General features: G+C 35.9%; 1 protein-coding gene across 1 annotated transcript in view; it reads left to right on the top strand.

Annotated features, from left to right (window-relative positions):
- The window catches only part of CNTNAP4 (contactin associated protein family member 4), a 598,489-nt gene that overhangs the window by 526,968 nt on the left and 49,223 nt on the right, over positions 1-22,298 (top strand). Inside the window, exons 15-17 of the mRNA XM_069088042.1 lie at positions 276-403; positions 20,090-20,260; positions 21,039-21,257. Of these exons, the coding sequence (XP_068944143.1) occupies positions 276-403; positions 20,090-20,260; positions 21,039-21,257 (518 nt within the window). The remainder of the gene's footprint in view (positions 1-275; positions 404-20,089; positions 20,261-21,038; positions 21,258-22,298) is intronic.

Genomic DNA, 22,298 nt, shown 5'->3' with positions numbered 1-22,298 from the left:
CACTTGAATAGATGACCACACTTCTAGGCCTGCCTACTTACTACTATGCAGTAATTTAGATGAAAAATAGGTTTTGTGTTCTTAAATACTCTAATTAAAAAATATGACCATGTTTACAAGCCTTCAGATGAGCAATGGTTGATCCTTTAGTGGTATATGTGAGAAAGTTCACATCCTGATTTTTAAGAGTACAAGGGAAATGTCTTTTTGTTTCTATGACATGAATGTTAATCAGGCTGATTTAAGGATGGTTTGTTATGTTTTCCATTTTTCAGGGCTAATGATACCGGATTCCTTTCCTACAAAGAACATCTGCCAGTAACTCAGATAGTAATTACAGATACAGATAGACCAAACTCTGAAGCAGCTTATAAATTGGGGCCATTGCTTTGCCGAGGTGATAGTAAGTATTGACAAGAAGAATTTTGTCATGTTTGTTTTGATTTGTTTTTCTTTGTGGTCATATAATGCCAATATTTTACATACAATTAGGTACCTATCCTTTAGACTTACCTTTAACGTAATAAACGCCTCAGGAGAGAAATTTATGTAGTGTAATTATAGAAAGAGACACAACTGCTTTGGGGATGGACTTGAATGATATGATAGGATTATACTCACTTAAGATTGTACGTAAAATTAATTGAAATATTTATTTATTACATTAATATGTTTATTCAAAGATATTCATTGTCTGCACTACCATAGGTATTTTGTTGCCATTCTATCTCTGGTCAGACATTGAGAAAAAGACTGATAGCCATCAAGAACAGGGGCAGCTAGGTGGCACAGTGAGTAGAACACCAGCCCTGGAGTCAGGAGGACTGGAGTTCAAATATGGCCTCAGACACTTAACGCTTACTAGCCATGTGACCTTGGGCAAGTCACTTAACCCCAATTGCCCTGACTTCTCCCCTCCAAAAAGAATTTAAAAAGTAAAAAACAAACAAACAAAACCCCCAAAAATAGGTTTATCAGAAATAGACATAGTTAACACAAAAACTTTGTCATTAGGCTGAGCAAAGATTAAATACTTACTAATATACATTTGCTCTGGGCTTAACATTCCAGGGAAACATGGGGAATATAGAGGAAGACAATATGAAAATAATGAAGGTGCTTGACTAAATAAACGATTGAAAACTGATAAAATAACTCTTACATGGGTTTATTTTTAAGTTGTAGATTAGCTAATCTACGCTGGACGAGGCAGAGGGGTGACTTTATTACTCATCAAAATGATGATCAGATGTCATTCATGCAACCCCAAGCACAGAGTACATGACAGTAGATTTTGGCTGGCGAGTAATATATTTAGGTTAAAAAAAAGGCTATACATACACCAAGAGTGTTAAAATGAGTCGCTAAGAAGCTATGTGTCTTTTAAAATCGAGTTCCTCTCATCTGTCAGAGATCCATATGGGAGGTATGCACTTGCCTGAAGCAAAGATGATAAACTAATTTTCCTTTCAGTCCTCTGTTTCTGTTACCAGCATATGGTGGTAGATAGAAACAAAGCTACTAGAAGTGACGAAAATGTAATAACTAAGCTAGTGCTTGCTTTCTGAACAGGGTTCCCTTAATTTAAAGGGGAAATCAAATAGATTTAATATTCTAACAGACCTAGTATGTCAAGGATGCAAAATATTTTGAATTAAAGAACAGCATTATTTTGTAACTCTTGAATCTGGGCCCTCTGACAAAAAGGAACAAAGCAGCAGTCAGTGAAATCATGAGAACAATGAGTATATCTCTTCAAAGACCACTTAGAGGCTTTGAAAAGATGGCTTATCCCATCATTCCAGTCTTCTCCATTATGCGGGTTTGTCTGGTGCTAGAATGTTGTTATTACTTGAGCAAATTTGGTATATTCATTTTTTCTTTATGGTCAGACAAGTGAAGCAGACATTAGAATATATGCCATTGATCCATATATCTGCCGATGAAAAAACAGGAAAGAACAGCAAAGAATCTCTGTGTGTTAGGTGGCAAATATGGATAAGCAGAAGTAAAATTCAAGTAGGCATGATTGAGGGGTCGAATCCACCGGATATGAAGTAAAGTGTGTGCATGGAACTGAAATGACCACTGAAACCTACATGTCCTCTAAAAATAATGTGGCAAAATCTGAGATGTGAGGAAATATCTGCCAATTTAGTTTCTGATAATAATGACAGTCACATTATATAGTCAACCTAAAATCCTGAGAATCTAGAAAAAATACACAATAAAATAATGAGCTAATAATACAGCTGCCCGAAGATTTCCTAAATAGTCTGTGTAATAGTGCTTTCAAGGAAATAACATTTGGAGAAGGCAGGTCGCATCTGATTATGGTGCAAGTCTGTGATTTCTGTGACATAGAGAACATCTAGGGCGGAAATGCCCTTTTCCATCAAGGAAAGGAAGTTAATAAAACACTGGGTTTTCCTTTCAGATTTGCTACTGCATATAGTGATAGAGTTGATATCATATATTTAGGCAGCTGGTGACACAGTACAAAGAGTGGGCTTAGAGTCAGAAGATTTGAGTACAAATCTAGCCTCTGATACTTACTAACTTTGTGACCCTGGGCAAGTCACTTAACTTCTGTCTACTTCAGTAAAACAAGGACAATAACAGTACCTACCTTACAGGATTGCTTTTAGGACAGTGCCCAGCACACCCTAGCACAATGTGAACACTCATACCCTTTTATCCCTTCCCTTTATATTGAAGTATAACTAGTGTACCATAAATTAAGTTTTATTCATATGGGGATGGAAATATAATGATAATTTTTTCATGCAGGAAGAATGCTTTCCTTGCTGACATGCCAATGAGAGATTGAGTATTTCTACAAAGAATTGAAGAGGAATTTGTGTCTATCAGCAAATTATAGATGGAAACCACAATAATTGTGCTTTTTTGTTATAACATATTTAACAAGAGAGAATAATTATATCAGTTGTGTTTGAATAAGTAATATGTAAGTGAAGGGACGATAGAGAAGGAGAAGATGATACTATCTTTGTGCTTATATTTGAGAAAAAGAAAAGAGGGTTAAAAAAAGCTGACCTGTTCTCCTCTTGAGCAATCCATAATCAATCCAAGATGAACACTGGTTTCTACTGACCCTTGTAACAGGTGTACATCCTCTCATATTGTCATGTTCCATAAAAATAGTGTGACAGGGTCAAACATCTGGAGAAATAAGTAATTGCCAATTTAGTTTAATAATGCCATGGGCCACGTTAAATAACTTGAAATTCTGAGTAGCTAGAGGAATTGTGTGATAAAAGAAAGAAGTTACAGTATAATACACAGCAAGAATTCACAAATGCTTTATAAAATAGAAGTATTTCTTCTGTGGTAACATTTGAAAAGTGGACTTCTGATCTTCTCAATATGTCTCAGATCTGATTTCATTGATGTAGTGAACTCCTGGGCTTGGAAACTGACTCAAACAATGTAAATTTGTAATTTATCCAAAATTAATAGTTTTGAAGAGCTCTGAAAAGCAGAGAAGTTGCAATTTACTCTTGGTCACATGGCTATTATGTGTCAAAGACCTGACTTGAATCCATGATTTAGACTAGTTCTGTATGGACTCAGTATTCTTTCTCATGAATATAAAGCATTTTCCTGTAAATATAAATTTACACAAAATACATCTTGAGAAAACATTTTATTCACAAAATATAAAACAACTGAAACAAGTATGAAACAAGTAACTTGAGTAAAACAAATCAAGTCTCTGGAGCTCTTTGGAATTTAATTTCATGTTATAACCTAAAGATAATTATGACTGAGGTCCCGACTGAGGTCTGGAAATTTTCCTGGTAGCTGTATTTACTTGCTTTGCTTTTCTCCAGCTTCATTTTTCTATATCTCTGCATCTAGGGTAAGTTTTTACAATTTCCCTTGTGTGAGCTAAAATGTACTGTGATAGTAGACTTTTGTGTTCAATACTAATGTCCTATGCCGCCATTTATGAATATTTGTAAAATCACGGAAATACACTGGAACATTCTTAGAACATACCCTTACAGCTAAATTAGGGTTCATATATACCTTCCTCATCTTGTACAATGCTTCTCTCTTAATGCAGTCATCATCAATATTAGATTTTTTGGATGCACTCTTGTCTCAAAATAAAATTGAGGGCCACTAAAATCCCTGAGAACCTTTTTTTCTTATAAACTCTTTTCCATGCCTCATACATCTTTTCTTTGCAAAATCTATATTTTGAACAATATGTGTATGATATAGTTTGTGCATCTTATTAGAATTGCTTCTACATTTTACCTTACTGAGACCTTTTGAATTCTGACTTGATCATTCATTATTTTACTTACCTTTCCATTTCTGTTATCAGAAAACTTGTTAAACATGTCGTATTTGTCATTAACAAAATATTTTTTAAAATATTGTTAAAATGTCAAACTTCAGAGGACCAGGAATAGATCCATGAATAGAAGAAAGATGAACAAGAAGAGAAAAAGGAAAAGGAGGAAGAAGAAGAAAGAGAAGGAGAAAAAGAAGGGGGAGAAGGAGAAGAAGGAGGAGAAGAGAGAAAAGAAGAGGAAGAGGATGATGATCGTGTTTACCAAGAAAACTCCCAAAAGGCATCACAGAGTTGGACACAACTGAAATAACTAAGCAACAACCAAAACTATACCTTCCAAAATACATGGGTTTTTTTTCCTCTAGGAATTGAATGATCCCTTGTCTTACCATATAGACTATATTATCTTCCATATGTTGATATTGGAGCTACTATTAGCTCGTGTTCAGTTTGTTAAGACCCATCAAAACTTGAGGTTCAGTGTATATAATGAAACCTCGAATAAGGTTAGTGAAAGATAAAAATAAATTGAAAAGTATTTAAAACAAGCATAATATAATAATTCACTCTTATGGCATGATTTTCAAAATTGAATAATTAGGAAAACTAGATCTGAACTCTTCAAACTGAAAATGTTGGTTATATTATGAAAATCCGCTCCAAGACACTCGAGGTTCCAAACCTGGCAGCCTATTATTTTAGACTTGTGATATTTTAATCTGAAATCTCAGTTTCTGTACCAAGAATTATTCAGGAATTCATGCTTGTTGGGTAAAATGAATAATTACATGTTTTATGATTACTGTTAACATCCCAGAAAGTACAGTTCTTGACAATTTTTACCAGAAAAATCTAGGGGAAAATAAGTGAAAACAATTTCAGGAAATAGCAATATAGGAACTTGTTATTTTATTGCTGTGAAAACCTCACTTGGAGCTCTCCACTATGTTGGTGACCTTTTCCCTACAGCTTGTTGTCCTGGAGAATTTCCTAGATTACTGAGAAATTAAATGACCTACTTGGGATCATGCACTAAATACATGTCAGAACAAAAACCCATTTCTTCTGAGTTGGGAGGTCAGCTCTTTATTTTTCTATAGTACCTTTTAAATGATAATTATATAATTAACCCTTAGGAGCTAATAATTGTAAAGCACTTATCGTAATGCCAGGCACATAGTAAGAAGATGTAAATGTTAGCAATGATGATAACAATGACAAGAATCATCACAGAATTTACCCTTTAACATTTTAATGTGCCTGGAAAATAATAGCTGTTTAAAAATGGTTATTGGTTGATTTATTGGGTGAATCATCTTTGCAATCCCTGATATAAAAAGTATACCTAAAGTAGTTAACTTTCATAACAAATTTTCCTTTCCACTTAAATTCCACTTAAATTATTTAATTCTATTAATATATGACTCATAACTGTTATTAGCAATGTCTGCAATTTATTTAATTCTTTCTAGCTCAGTATTAACCTCAGTTGTTTCCGTATTGCTGAAGGAGTGCACGTGCTGTCAACATGTAGCTGTAAAAATGTTTAAATTTGTATAATGTTAAAATCATTATTTAAGTTTTTGTACCCTTTATATTTTTATACTGTGGTTCAGTTACCTCTCTGAGTCTTGGTTTCTTTATCTGTAAAATGAAAGGGTTGACTAAACTCCCTTTAAGGGATCTTCTAATCCTAAATATATGTTCTTTAAACTATTTTTTTCTTTTTTCTTTATTTTTGTTGACTGTTCTTTTCACTTAGAGTGAGATACAAATGCTTTATTTCAGAAGTTCTTTCCTTCTAGCTGTTTTAACATTATAGGTTCCTTGTAGGGGTAAGAGTAATCAGGCATAGCAGTAATGAAATTAAGGACTTATGCCAACATGAATTTGAAACCTAAGTATCCATGTGTAATCTGTCTTTAAATAATCAAGTTGAATGTATGTACATTTATTTATTAGCTATTAATATAGTATCTAAATATTTATGCACTAACCTAGAAGCAATTATAAGAATAAAACATTCATGAATATATTTTGCTCTGAGAATTCTCATGAATTGTTCTAGTCATATATAAAGATTTTATTTGACTTTATTGTAAGAGGGCTGACCACTTTGTATACATCCTACCAGTCTAATTTTTAGTGTTTTCTATTTAAAAAAAGAAAACCTACATTTTCCTTTATTCTTTATATCCATCTATTTGCAAAGTAATGCCTGGATATGATTTTCAGAGACACACCTTTTCTTTTGGATATCATGCTACTGCTGCTGCTGTTTTATATATCATGATACTTCCAGTAAAGAAAAGGTACTAAAATTATTAAAACAAGAGCAAATAAAAAGTGTTAAGTTGTAAAAATCAATATATTTGTGCTCTGGAAAAAATAAAATGAGTTATACTTCAGTATGTCAGGGATCTCTGATTTCGTCAGTGTTTGGCATACCCTCAATTGACACATATCAGGTACACCCTCTGTTACAGGGTAGGTGGTCTTTGAAAATTTCCATGACCAAAAATACTCTAACCTGTGGCCAGTACAGTGATGAACATCTCCAAATTCTCTTGCTCTATATAACAATAAGCTCAGAAATACTTCCATTTCAAAAGTTATGGTCACTAGTTTGTGTTTTATAAGTCTTAAATGTTTAAAAGTATGATTTAGACTACAGTCAGTGTCTACCTTTCCTATATTTCCTAACCGCCTAGTCCAAATTTCAAAATTAAAATAGATTTTTTGAGTATTCGTTGAGAATTTAGAAGAGAATATTCTTTTCTTCTCTATGTTTTTTGACAGGGATAATAATGCATATTTTTACAAAAACTGATTATAACCAAAATGGTCAATTTCCTCTATGCATGGAATTGTATTCTTCCAAGTTCTCATTCTTCCCTATACATGATAATTTGGATTTCCAACTATTTTCTACTATAAATCATTATGGGGCTTAAAAATCTGAAAATATAGCATTTGACTTTCAAATAATTCAGTTTTAAAACTCCTGTTTTATTCTCCAAGTTTCTTTCAGAATCTAAAATGCCTTTCACAGAAATGGAAATAATGTAAAATCATTTATATAAATCATAAGTTATAAAATGAAAATAACAAAAAAAGTAGATTTTCTTTCTTTCAGTAAGACTGAAAAGAATTGTCCTCTTTCCTTGCTCCTATTCCGTTTTGATCAACTGGATGCATGATTTGACTTACTTTAGCCACAAGTTAATGTCAGTCAGTCATCCATCTATCTATCCATTTATTTATTTTAGAGGGCTAAGGCAAGGCAATTGGGGTTAAGTGACTTGCCTAAGGTCACACAGCTTGGAAGTGTGTCAAGTGTCTGAGGTAAAATTTGAACTCAGGTCTTCCTGACTCCAGGGCCAGTGCTCTATTCACTGTGCCACCTAGCTACCCACCACACTTTTTTTTGAGTCATCAGGCATTTATTAAGCACTTACTATGTGCCTAGCAGTTAGGTGGCACAGAGGATAGATTACTGGGTCATGAGTAAGGAAGACCTGAGCTCAAATCTGGGCATGACCAAAAGGATGGAGTGACATAATGTACGAGGTTCTGTGTTAAATGCTGGGAATACAAAGAGTGTCAAAACACTGACCATGTTTAAAGGGCTCCCAGTCTAATGGGAGAGACAACAGGCAAATGTGTACAAACACGGCATGTATGGGAAGTGTAGAAAATAATCAACAAAGGGAAGAATGAAGGGGTACAGTATTGGGAAGCACTTCCTACAGAAGATGGAATTTTGGTTGGGTCTTGAAGAAGTCAGGAAAGCCAGAAGGAGTCAGAGAGCCAGGTGAGCAGGAAGAGCTTTCCAGCCATGAGGGAGAGGCAAAGGAAATATCTGGGACAAAGAGATGGGGTGTCTTGTTCATCAAAGAACAAGGAGGACTTTGTCCCTGGATTGAAGAGAGTAGTTGTCTTCATGGCCCCATTGAGGACTTTGTCCAAGGATTGAAGCGCATTGTTGTCTTCATGACCCTGTTGAGGACTTTGTCACTGGATTCAAGAGCTCATTGTTGTCTTCATGACCCCACTGAGGACTTTGTGACTGGATTGCAGAGAATTGTTGTCTTCATGACCCCATTTGAGGTTTTCTTTGCAGAGGTGCTGAAGTGGTTTGCCATTTCCTTCTCCAGCTCATTTTACAGCTGAGGAAACTGAGGCAAGCAAAGTTAAGTGACTTGTTATCCCCTAGCTGAAAATTACATGGGGAGGCGTAAAGTGTAAGAAGACTGGAAAGTTTGGGGGTGGGAGGGTAGGTTATGAACAGCTTTGAAAGAAAGGCTTTTGTATTTGTTCCTAGAGGTGATATGGAATCACTGGAGTTTATTGAGTATTGGGGTGACATGGTCAGACCTGCACTTTAGGAAAATCACTTTGGCAGATGAATTGAGGATGAATTTAAGTGGGGAGAGACCCGAGGCAGGCAGACCCACCGACAGGCTATTGTAGTAGCCAAGGCATGAGGTGATACAGGCCTGTGTTGGGGTGCCGGTGGCATAAAATGAGAGAAGGAAACATTTGGAGACATTATTCAGAGGTGAGTCTGACAAGCCTTGGCAAAAGGTTGGCTCTGGGAGAGGATAAGAAAGTGATGGATGTGTCAGGGATGGAGTCAGAGGAAACGGAAGGCGATGCCATCAGCAACAACGGGGAGTTATTGGAGGGAGGTAATGAATTCACTTTAGACATATCGAATGTCCACATTTAAGATCTCTCCTGAACATCCAATTGTCTGATGTCTGAAAGGCAGAAAATTCAGGACTGGAGGTCAGAAGAGAGGGTCAGGCTGGTGAAGTAGATTTGAGATTTATCAGTATAGTGATGACATCTAAATTCATGGGAGCTGAGGAGGTCAGCAAGTGAAGCAGTATAAAGGGACGACAGAAGACAGCACAGAGCAGAGCCCTGTGGAGCTCATCTGGTTATTGGGCATGAGCTGGTTTAGAATCCACCAAAGGAAACTGAGAAGGAACAGTCAGAAAGCAAGGAGGAGAACCAGGAGAGACTGGGATTCTAACAGCCTAGGAAGAAGGGAGGATTAAGAAGAGGGTTGGCAACAGTGTCAGAGGTCTGCAGAGAAGTCAAGAAGCATGACGCCTGGGGCGGCTAGATGACCCAGTGAATAGAGCACCGGCCCTGGAGTCAGGAGGACCTGAGTTCAAATCCGGCCTCAGACGCTTGACACACTTACTAGCCGTGTGACCTTGGGCAAATCACTTAACCCCAATTGCCCTACCTTCCCCCCTCCAGAAAAGCACACACACACACACACACACACAGAAAAGCATGATGACAAAGAAGAGGACACTTTATTTGGCAGTTTGGGAGATCATTAGTGATTTTGGAGAGAGCAGCGATACACCATTACCTATAATAATAGGTTACTATATCTATTTATAATATTTGTTTGCAAATAAATGAATATTTTATAATTGCTATCAATAATTATTAATATTATTATTATAACATCTGGATGGAGTAGATAGAGCACAAAACCTGGGGTCAGAAAGACCTGAGTTGCAATCTGACCTCAAAAGTTTACTAGCTCATTGTCAGACAGAAAGTCATTAAACTTCAGTCCACATCAGTTTCCTTTCCTGTAAAATAATATCATCTACCTCCAACATTGCTATGAAAATAAACAAGTGATACTTGTAAAGTGCTTTGCAAACCTTAAAGTGCTATATAAACACTATCTATAAATAATAATTTATTATATAAAGCCTCATCATTCAGGTTCTGTCCTGAACTGGTCACAATTATGTGGGGCAGACTGGAAGACTCCCTTTTTATACTATCTGTAAAGGAAGAGTTTGCTAAGCATGTAGTTTAAACAGGCTTCTAAAAAACAAATTCTTTAAGGGGATAGATTATTTTTAGCAGCATTAAGTACTTTCAAAACACTGATTTGCATACAATCAGTTAGCTAATCATAAATCTATTCACTGAGACAAGTCCCTTACTGTCATCTTTTTCTGTGACAAGTTTTAACACTAGTTTCTTCTGTATGTATAGTCTCAATAAAAAAACAAAAACATTGATTTAGGGAGAAAACACATTGTAATTCAGTTGTTTCATCAGTTCACACTATGATGTGCTATAGTGGAAAATAGATACTGGGTTTGGTGTTAGAAGATCTGAGGCTGAATCTTAGCTCATCAGCTTATTACCTGTGTGACTTTGGCCAGGCAGGTTTTAACTTCTCCAGGCCTCCGTTCCCTCCAATATAATATGAAGAAGTGAGATGAGATGATCGCCAAGGTCCCTTGCCTTTCTCAGTCTTGTTCTCTTAATTCCTTAATATCAGTGAATTTTTAATGTTACGTAATTCTCACCCCTGATTATATCTCACATTCAATATAACACTGTTCAAAGCGATTCCATCAGAGGAAGATAGATAGGGTGAATATATTAAGAACCCCATTTTACAAATTAGAATCCAAAGGGTGAAGTGACTTGCCTTTATCTTGTGGTCATTTCAGCAATGGAAAGTAAGTATCCCAGCTTTTTATTCAGTGCTATTTCCATCTGTGCCCAGCCCCACCCTCGGGGTGGTTTTTTCTATAATCAATCAATCTCCTGAAGGAATTATTAGTAAACCTTTTGTCAATCTCTTGTATAACTTCATAGAAAGCGTATGTGCTATATATCAGGGGTTGAATTTATTCTCATTATTTAGTAGACACTATGGTCTTTTGTTGCTGTTCTTATTCAAATAGCATAATATATTCCCAAAGGGTACTTTCCTAAGAAGCATTGGAATCGCAAATTGAGAAGGATGTTTGGTCTGAAAACACATAGACCTTTATCATGTCTCTGAAATTTTTACAATGATGCCAGTTCATCCAAACACCCAAGGAAATGTTCATGTATCATATATAGCATATATACAACTTAAAACTCAATGGGAATTTTAGTGTATATTGCATAATGCAGTATTATTATGGTTTCCTTTCATTTTTAGACCTTCTTCTGAGGCTCCTTATATCTACTTGCCCTCACAGCTGCCTGCCTACCCTCCAACATCTTTCCATCCAGGGCCACCCTCTGGCTGCAATTTTTTTCCATCAACTTATTCTTGTGGAGTAAGTTAAAATACTCCTTATTCGCCACTACAACTTGAATCAAGATCCTAATAGATTGTCTATCAGCCCACATGACATTTTCTCTTATTTCTTCAGGATTTCAGTTCTTAGCTCACAGTTTTCCTTTTTACCTCAATTTCTCCCCTTATTATTGATGTCCCCTCAAAAACTCTAATCTCTCAAATCTTCAATTTCCTCATCTCCCATGACCTACTCCTCTGGTCTACTTCAGCTACATACAGGGATAATCTCTTCCTTGATCCCACCATGAGGACTTAATTCCTTTTTGGGAGCTCCATTTGTATTTGGGGTTCATTTCAACTTGCTTTTTGAACTAGTATGTTGGTTTTATCAGTTGATTTCAGACCCCTGTTTAGAAGGCCCTATGATTTGAAAAATCCATTGAAGGAAACAAGAGTGCCCTACGTGTTACATGACCTCTGTACAGATTTTGTCTTAACCTCCATCTTAATTATCCTATGAATTGCAAAGGACTTCATTGGGGGAATATTTGTATAGGTTGTTCTATGTACTAAGGGGTCCCCTGGGAGAAATTTTCATACAAAATGTTTCATTTTCTTATGTGAGGGTAAAAGTGTTGATTTCTAATTGATCTCAGATTTCTATTAGGAGAGCTCCACATGCTCTGAGTGCTTATTGTAGAATCACCTTTCTTTATAAGAGGAACACTCATTTTTCCTTTTCTGTATTTTTTTGAGAAATTATTTTATTTCATGAGGACTTTGTAAAATGTTGTTTGTACAGTTCATGTAACTTTGTATTTCAGGGGAAATAATTGACAAGCCCATGTAGTGGCAAGCACCCCAGCGTTTCCAGGGTGGCTGCCAACACAGGTTCTTAGATCTGCTTTGTTAAAGGAAAGCAACTCAAAATGGGTTAACAAGCTTGCTTTAATCAGTCAGATATGTATCATTTACCTAGTTCAGGGGAAAAAGGTCAGCACCCCAAACTTCAGAATACACAGACAGAATTATCAAGTCATTGAAACAGATCAAGTGGACAGGTTTCCAAACTGTCCAACAATTACATCCATACCAAATCAACATCTGGGTTTCAACATCTGGGTTTTTCAAATGGGGGGGCTCTCAACAACGGCTTCCCAGAATCTCATCTGATCAAATCACAGAATACTTCTCAAAGTGAGCCCCAAAACAAAGCTACACATCAGGGCTCATATAGCCTTCTCCTGGCTCAGAAAATGTAACAGCCTTAATGACTCACTGGCCAATCAAGAAGTATCTACTGAAAAACAAGCCTCCCACCCCAGGCACTAGGTGCACTTTAGCCCAGGGGCAGGGAAGATCTTTAAATTTACATTCCCATCACAGCCCATCAACTCTGATTATTCTGAGTACTCACAGCAATTAGAAGGTTGTCTAAGAACTTTGTTGAATGGACTTATGCTATTCTTTATTCTTTATGCTATTCTTTGAACTGGCCATTAACATTATGTAACTGTCTTACATAAGCTTTGTTGAAATTCATTAGTGTAATGTGGAAATATATTTTATGTGATTACACATATGTAACCTATATCAAATTGCTTCTTATTTTCAGGAGGGGGGAAGGGAGAATATTTGGAATGCACAATTAAAAAATTAAAAAGTTATAATTATGACTAGCAGAAGAAGCACAATGATTTTCCTAGCTTCTCAGAGACATTTTCCAGAACTGAGGATATGGACAAATGTACCAAAAAGTACTCCCAAGGTGATCACTGGAAAAGCAGATGTTTAACTGCCATGAGTGTGTAATGTCGGTGATTGGGGTATCCTCACCTGATCTGCTGTACCCAAGATTCATCTCACTTCCAGAGAAACATGTGCTCTGGATTGAGATTGAAGGACATGAGCTTTGGGATGATGTAACAACCTCTAAATTAGTCCCTTTTGAATTTCACTTTTGAATTATTATACAGTTTTCTTATTAATACTTGATCCATGCCTTATTGTCAAGTGTAAGAGAAGGTAACATCAAAGGACTAGCCATTGAGAAGGAAAAATTTACCCAATCAGTGCATTTTAAAATGAGAGAGAAATTCTTTTGCAGTCATTCTTCAATCTGTCAAACATATAAGGAGTCTTCTGGCCTGTGCTTAGACTTCTATCCAGGGGTGGAGGTATCCTCTCCTTCTGGCAGCTATTTGGCTGCCATGTTATCATCGTGCTGTATCATGTCCTACATCATATATGCCTGATACTGAAGCTCACGTTTCTGGCTCCCTTTTCTGCTTTGTGTTTCTTTCCTTGAGTGCAGGTCTTTCAACAGTCATCTTGATATGTGTGTTTTTCTGAACTTCATGGCAATTGCATGGGTTGAAGAGGTTCAGAACACCTGGATCAAGGAGCTATTTTCTTACCAAGAAGTGACCTCTGGAAAAAAAAAAAAAAACTTCAGATAAGATGATAATAGCCATATGAATGATTCCAAGCCATACTTTGTTCAGAAGATTGAGGCTTTGAATAAATTGCTCAATGAAGAACTGAGATGAAAAAGAAATACGTACTCAATTGTCTCAAAAATTGATACGCTTTTAATATTTTAAGTATCAACCCCATAAAGAATATAATGTGCATTCATATACTCTTTCATATTTTGATTTGTCAATGCCTGCTATGAGCCATTTGTGTTTTAAGCATTTTTGTCTTTTTTACTTTCTCACCTCTTTTTAAATCTTATTTAATATTTTATTTTTTGCAATTACATGTAGAACAATTCTAATGTTCTTTTTTAAAAAAAATATTGATTTCCCAATTTGCTTTTTCCTTCTCCCCCTGCCATTGAGAAGGCAAGTAATTTGACATAGGTTATGCATGTGTAGTCAAGCAAAATACATTTCTGTATAAGTAATTCTTTGAAAGAAATCAGAGAAAAAAACACAAGAAAAATAAAGAAAGTAAAGAAAAAGTATCTTTGATCTTCATTCAGGCTCTATCACTTCTTTCCCTGGAGATGGACAGCACCTTTCCTCTTAATTCCTACTGAATTGTCTTGGATCATTGTATTGCTGAGAATAGCTAAATTATTTGTAGTAGATCATCATACAATATTGCACTTTCTGTGTAAATGTTCTCCTGATTCTGCGCATTTCACTTTTCATCAGTTCATCTAAGTCTTTCCTTGTTTTTCTGATAGTATCCTGCTCATCATTTCTTACAGCACAATAGAATTCCATCATCTTCATATGCAATGGCTTCTTCAGCCATCCTCTCAATTTCCAATTCTTTGCTACCACCAAAAGAACTGCTATAACTATTTTTGTGCCCATAGGTACATTTCCTTTTTTTTTTTTTTTTTTTATCTCTTTGGGATACAGATCTAGTAGTGATATTACTTAGTCCAAAGGATATGCATTGTTTTATAGACCTTTGGGTGTGGTTTCAAATGGCTTTTCAGAATGGTTGAATCAGTATACAACTTCACCAACAGTACATTAGTGTTTTAATTTTCCCACATCCCCTCCAACATTTGTCATTTTCCTTTTCTGTCATATTAGCCAATGTGACAGATGTGAGACAATAGTTGAGAGTTATTTTAATTTGTAATTCATCAATAGTGATTTAGAGAACTTTTTAAATATAACTTAGATGGCTTTGCTTACTCTGTCTGAAAATTGCTTGTTCATATCCTTTGACCATTTATCAATTGAGGAAGGACTCTTAGTTCTATAAATTTGGTTTGGTTTGCTATATGTTTGAAAAATGAAATCTTTATCAGAGAGACTCCATGAAATTTTTTTTTTCCCCAGTAAAGATTACTATGTATTTCCCTGTGTCCTATTTACCACTGTTTAACCGACTTTCACTTTCCTTTTACCCTGTCCATTCTCAGAAGTGTTTTCCTTCTGATTTTACCTCCCACAAATTGCCCTCCCTTCTATCAGCTCCCCCACCCATCTCTTATACCCTTACCTTCCAACTTTCCTGTATGGTAAGATCATTTATATTCCCAACTAATGTGTATATTATTCCCTTTTTAAGCTATTTTTTGTAGTTGTTGTTGCTTTTTGCAGGTCAATTGGGGTTAAGTGACTTGCCCAAAGTCACATGGTTAGTAAGTGTGTCAAGTGTCTGAGGCCTTATTTGAACTCAGGTCCTCCTGACTCCAGGGCTGGTGCTCTGTTCACTCTGCCACCTAGCTGCCCCTTAATCTAATTTTGATGAGAATAAGGTTCATGTGCTATCCTTCCCACATCCTCCATTTTCCCCTCCACTATAAAATCTCTTCCAGGCTTCCCTTACATCATAGAATTTATCTCACTCTACCTCTCCCTTTCCCATTCTTCCAGTGCATTCTTCTTTCTCAAAATTTAATCTAATTTTTTTTTCTAGATAATCTTACCATCACATTAAACTCACATCTCTGCTTTCTGTCCATGTATACATCTTCTAACTGCCTCAATAATGAGAAAGTTTTTAGGAATTATAGATAATATTTTTTCATGTAGGAGAATAAACAGTTTAACAGGGATGGGGACCTGTGGCTTTGAGGCCACATGTGGCTCTCTAGGTCTTCAAGTGAAGCTCTTTGACTGAATCCAAACTTCAACAAAAAAATATTTTTATTAAGGAGATTTGTTCTTTGAAGTTTGGATTGAGTCAAAGGGCCTCACTTGAGGACTGAGAAGCCACATGTGGCCTTGGGGGTCACAGGTTCCTGACCCCTGGGCCTTATCAAATCCCTTATGATTTATTTTCCTATTTACCTTTTTATGCTTCTTTTACAAATTGCATTTGAAAGGCAATTTTTCTTTTAATTTTTGGTCTTTTCATCTAGAATGTTGAAAAATATTCTCTTTCACTGAATGCCCATCTTATCCCCTGAAGTAGTATATTCATCTTTGTTGGGTAGATGATCCTTAGTTTTATTCCTAGCTCCTTTGCCCTCTGGAATATCATGTTTCAAGCCCTCTGATACTTTAATGTAGAAGCTGCTAAATCTTGTGTTATCCTGACTGTGACTCCACAAAATTCAAATTGTTTCTTTCTGGATACTGGAGATATTTTCTTCTTGACTCTGGAAATTGGCTATAATATACCTGGGAGTTTTCATTTTGGGATCTTTCAGGAGGTGATCAGTGGACTCCTTCAATTTCTGTTTTACCTTTTAGTTCTAGAATATCAGGACAACTTTCCTTCATGATTTCTTGTCTGGTTTCTTGTCTTGTCTTGATTCTTTTGTTGATCATGACTTCCAGGTAGTCATATATATAGATATAGATATAAATTTAATTATCTCTCCTAGATCTCTTTTTCAGATCAGTTGTTTTTTCCAATGAGATATTTCACATTATCTTCTTTTTTTTATTCTTTTGGTTTTGTTGTCTTGTTTCTAGATTTCTCAGAAAGTCATTAGCTTGCATTTACTCCATTCTAATTTTTTAAGAAATTATTTTCTTCAGTGAGATTTATACTTCCTTTTCCATTTGGCCAATTCAACTTTTTAAGGAATTTTTTTCTTCAGTGATTTTTTTTGCCTCTTTTTTTCCATTTGGCCAATTCTGCATTTTAAGGCATTCTTCTCCTCATTGGCTTTTTGTACCTCTTTTATCGTTTGGCCTAGTTTGTTTTTCAAGGTGTCATTTTCTTCAGTATTTTTTGTGTCTCCTTTACCAAGCAGTTGACTCATTTTCCATGATTTTCTTCCATCGCTCTCACTTCCTTTTCCCATTTTTTCTCTACCTCTTTTACTTGACTTTCAGAATCCTTTTTGAGCTACAACATGGCCTGAAACCAATTCATATTTTTTTGGAAGCTTTGGATGTAGGAGGTTTGACTTTGTTATCTTCTTCTGAGTGTGTGTTTTGATCTTCTTTGTCACCACAGTATCTTTTCATAGTCAGAATTTTTCCCATTGTTTGCTCCTTTTCCCAGACTATTACTCGACTCTTAACTTCTTAAAAGTAGAACTCTGCTTCCGTGGTGCAGGGCACACTGTCCTAAGCTTTGTGGGTTTTTATGCAGCTCTTTTCAGAGATACTTTTGGGAACCCATATGTTTTCAATTCTTCCAAGGTGATGTGATTTAAGTAGAGGTATTTACTACCCTCCTGGCCTGTGTTGTTGTCTCTGAGTAACCACAAGCACTCCTATCTTCCCTGGAACTGTGAGGAGGGTTCTTTCTTCACTGTGGCTACAAACTCTGGTCTCCTTGTGTGCCTTTTTTTCCTGGGACTGCCACCTAGGTCTTCAACCTACATGTGAGTCTGGGCAAAGCAACAGAATGCTGCCTCATGGCTAGCAGAGAGACCCTTGTAATTGCGTTCGGACCAATTGATTGACCCCCTTATGGTCTGTGGCCTGAGAACTTTGGAAAGCAACGTACCACTGCTGATTCATGACTCCCAAGGCCTTCTCTTGATTTGCTGGGGCTAGGGCTGTGTAGGTGTGGTCTGCCCTAGACTCTGCACCATTCACACCCAGGTGTGACAGATGTTTCCTGTTGACCTTCTAAGTTGTCTTTGGCATTTGTGGGTTGAGAGGAAACTTCTTACTGCAGCCTCTGCTTCAGTCTCCAGGAGGCCGCTCCTGGTTTTGTCTGGTCTTCCCTGGCACAGCTTGTGCTAGAATGTGCTCCTTTTGCATCCTGGAACAAAAGATCTTTCCTGCCAATCTTGCAACTTGTCTTGGGCTGGACAATGGCTTGACTCTGTCTTTTTGTGGGTTTTGCTGCTCTAGAATTTGTTTAGAGTCATTTTTTAAAGGTATTTGGAAGGGAAGAGCTTAGTTAAGTCCCTACCTTTATGCTGCCATTGTGGCTCGACCTCTCCCCAATTATTTAAGATTCTAAAGCTCTTGATAACTTGTCCTTAATCTGCCTTTGCTGGAAAGAACTTCCATATCATCCCACTACCTCTCACAATACCTCTTTTCCTTCAGAATTCTGCTCAAGTAGCACCTTTCACAGAAAGCCTTTTCTAATTCTCTTACCTGCATGACTGTTAAGCTCCTCCCCCATAGTACTTTGTGTATAATAATTTATGCACTTAACTATCTCCCTGCTCGACAGAATGCAAGTTTCTTGATAGGAGACATTGTTTTCTTTTCTATCTTTGCAGCCCCACCACTTAGTGCAATGCCTAACAATAGTTAGATAATTAGTAGGTACTTCCTGATGAATTGATTGGTTGATATATGGAATTCCAGGACAAATCAATTAACAAATTGAAAGAGTCACAAGTCACGTTAACTGGCATCAGAACAAGAACTTTAAAGAGATTACAGTAGCAGAATATGGATGTTGATCTTAATTCTGTATTTTTATAATAAAGTGAATAATTATTTCTATATAACTTTTTCCTTTTATAAAAATGCATTTATTTTTCCATGAAAAATCCTTTAAATAGAAGGATCATATCTAGGATCATGAATGTATATGGAGCAGGTTGTTTAAAACTAGAACATCTGCATTTATAATTGATGGCCCTAGAACTTCCTGGTGGCAACATTTCTTCCTTATAGAATATATAGACTCACAGTTCATTACTTCCCTAATACTCCCCGTCTATCAGCCAGATCTTAAGTCTAGTGTCACTTCTGTCATTTCATGATATGTTATTACATTTTATCTTAATGCTTTACAACATGATCATTTGTAACACAATGCAAAGATAAAACACAAAGCTGACATGACATTTTCTCAATAGGGAATCCACAAATAGACAGCAATAAAAATGAATGTGTGAGTAAGTGAAGATAATGAAACTATATATGTATATGTTTACATATATATGTATACAAAATAACATTGTATTTCATAGTCTTTTTCATATTCTCAAATTAACCCCCCCCTTTCTTAGAGTTCATTGATATCATACATATGTATGGCAATACATGACAGTCTTTAAAAAAAAAAGTTCCATGACATAAATATGAGTGATGTAAAGGACTCCTTCCTATTTTGAATTTTGTTTTCACAGTATTTTAAGAGTAGACACAAACAAGTGTGTTCTTTCTTGAGTTTTAATTAAATAGGAGTAGTGTCAGCGTGACAGAGGGGGAGAATACTGGACTCAGACATGTCCGACATTTATGACATCACGACATCTGACATCAGACACATCCCATATCCATGTGAGCCTGAAAACGTCATTTAATCTCTATGAGCCTTAAGGAATTCCTTTGGATTTATTTACATTATTTATGTTTTGTCATATATGATAGTGAGGGGAGACCTCACACCAATAGTTTCCTAATGTTGTTAAAAACAAAGAACCTTTGTACATTTGCCAAATTGAATGAGATTAGACCGATAGTTTTCATTTAGAAAGAAGTCAATAAGTATCAAAGGAATTTAGTTGGACATTTTTACCATACATGTGTTGGGTCTGCAATAGAATTAACAATGAAAAGATTTAAAATTGGAAAAACTTTAGAGGTCACATAATTCAACTCCTTCATTTTCCATATGAAGGAACTGAGGCCTCGGAAGGTCATACTAGTTTTGCTATTCAGTGTGACATGGAATTATGAGTTTAGAATACAGAAAAAAATTAGCTAGTAGTTTTTTTATGTGTGTGGAACATTATGAAAATGCTAGAAATGTTAATTATATATACCTATAATACTTTGAGTCTTAAATTTGTTTTCCTCTTTTCTTCCATTTTTTCTTTTATCTTTTCTTTGATGGAACAGGATCATTTTGGAATTCAGCTTCCTTCAATACTGAGACATCATACCTTCATTTCCCTACCTTCCATGGAGAGCTTAGCGCAGATGTGTCTTTTTTTTTTAAGACTACAGCTTCATCAGGTGTATTTTTAGAAAACCTGGGGATTAAAGACTTTATAAGGATAGAACTACATTGTAAGTCCCATACTTTCAAAAGGGTATTTGCTAAGGGATTCACTTTATTGGGAAGCCAGCCCCTTTGTTAACCTAATTTTGAAACCATTCCTTCTCTTTTAGCATTTGTTAATTACGTACTTATAACTCAAGAATTTTATGAATTTAAGAGTCAAGAAAGGAAATAAAGTAGTTTGCTGTTAAACACTTTAAATTCTATGAAAATCATCTCAGTCTTAACAGTGACACCTATTCTTTTCATTATCCCACTGGGTCCTGATTAAGAAAACAATGTATTTATTTCAGACTAAAAGTTGCTTTGAAGATGATTTTTTTTTGAAGCAATGCATTGATGATATTTTTTGACCGAGTGAACCAGTTGTTTAAATTTCATAGAGCTATAGCTTACTGTTAATTATCCAGTGTCAAATTTGAGAGATCATTTAAGTGGAATTAAGATTGTTTGACAAAAACAAAACAAAAATTTTCTTTAGCTTCCATGAATCATCTTTAAATGAAACCGCCAAATTTTATTTGTCTTCATGCTAATGATACGTGAATATCTTTAGCAATAAATGAAATCTGAATACAACCTTTCTGGAAGCAAACTTTTCCATAAAAAAGACTCACTTTTCTATCCTAGGATGTTTTTTTCTGCATTTTAAACACCCCACCCCAATCCCCACTCAGGCATAGCACAATCTGTATTCTGTTGCCTTACAGTCGTCTTATGATTTAAGATACAAAATTCCTATCTATGTGAAATAACTTGAGCCACTACCACCTCTGCCATTTCTAGCTCCAGCTGAAGTAATATTTTCATTTGATGTGGGGAATGGACCATTTGAAGTTATGGTGCAATCACCTACACACCTAAATGACAATCAGTGGCACTATGTCAGAGCTGAAAGAAATATTAAAGAAGCATCGCTTCAAGTGGATCAGCTCCCACCAAAATCACAGCCTGCCCCAGTCGATGGACATATCCTTCTGCAGCTCAACAGTCAGCTCTTTGTGGGTAAGTATTCCTTGGAGCTAATTTTGCAATTGGATTGTGAAGTATGGGTGACTGTTAGGAAAGTGTTAAATATTATTTTGTTGTTCTTCTCTATTCCTTCCAGTCATGTCAGACTCTTAGTGGCCCCAGTCAGGGTTTGCTTGGCAAAGATACTAGAGTGGTTTGCCATTTCCTTCTCCAGCTCATTTTACAGATGAGGAAACTGAGGCAAATCGGATTAAATGACTTGTCCAGCATCACAAAGCTAATAAGTGTATGAGACCAGATTTGAACTTTCTGAGTCCCAGCTGGGCCCTCTCTATTCACTGTACCACTTAGCTGTTTAAAGATTTTTAAGAATATGAAAAGCTGTATTATAATTATATTTTAAATTATTAATTGTACAAGTTTGCTGTATATCTCATGAGTCTTCTCACCGTTTTTATTTTACCCATGCCATCCCCCCTTTGTAGCATCCTTCATGTACTTCTCACCTACTTCTTATGCTGTCAGTTGAAAATTTAAAGCCAAACTTCCACTTAGTACAGATGTGTACTACAAATTTCTTCTCCCAAGTGGAAAATTTCATGAATAGTTAATGACAACTCAAGCTTATTCTACTGTCTTCAATTGGAAGCTGCAATGAATTATATTTATAAGTAGTGACTATTTGCTTCTATTAGATGGAGTGCTAGTTTTTCTAAAATTGTTTTATACCTTTTTTTCTATCTTAGAAAGACTGTGATTTAAATTTATAACTAATTATTTTACCTTTATTCTTTATGCCCAGGTATGAAAATTTACCTTTAACTAATGTTAACTCTATAACCGTGTTCATTTCAAAGCAGTGGCTCCAATAACAGAAATCTTCTAACCCCCCTTTTCCCAATCACCAATGTAGGCAGAACATTAAGGAGATTCTTTTCTGCAATGCTGTGTAAACTGATCTCACTTATAACTTGCTTAGAAAGAAGATTTCAAAATTATTTTTCTCTAGCTCATGTGGCATGTTTTAAAGTCAGTGCATAGACACATCTGCCCATTAGAAACCAGGTTAAAAGG

The sequence above is a fragment of the Petaurus breviceps genome, unplaced genomic scaffold, assembly GCF_028583685.1.
Source record: "Petaurus breviceps papuanus isolate PSGF00001 unplaced genomic scaffold, PetGlider_PUasm1.0 183, whole genome shotgun sequence".
Taxonomy (NCBI): domain Eukaryota; kingdom Metazoa; phylum Chordata; class Mammalia; order Diprotodontia; family Petauridae; genus Petaurus; species Petaurus breviceps.
Note: the sequence above shows the minus strand (reverse complement) of the source record. Positions and strands in the feature narration are given on the sequence as shown.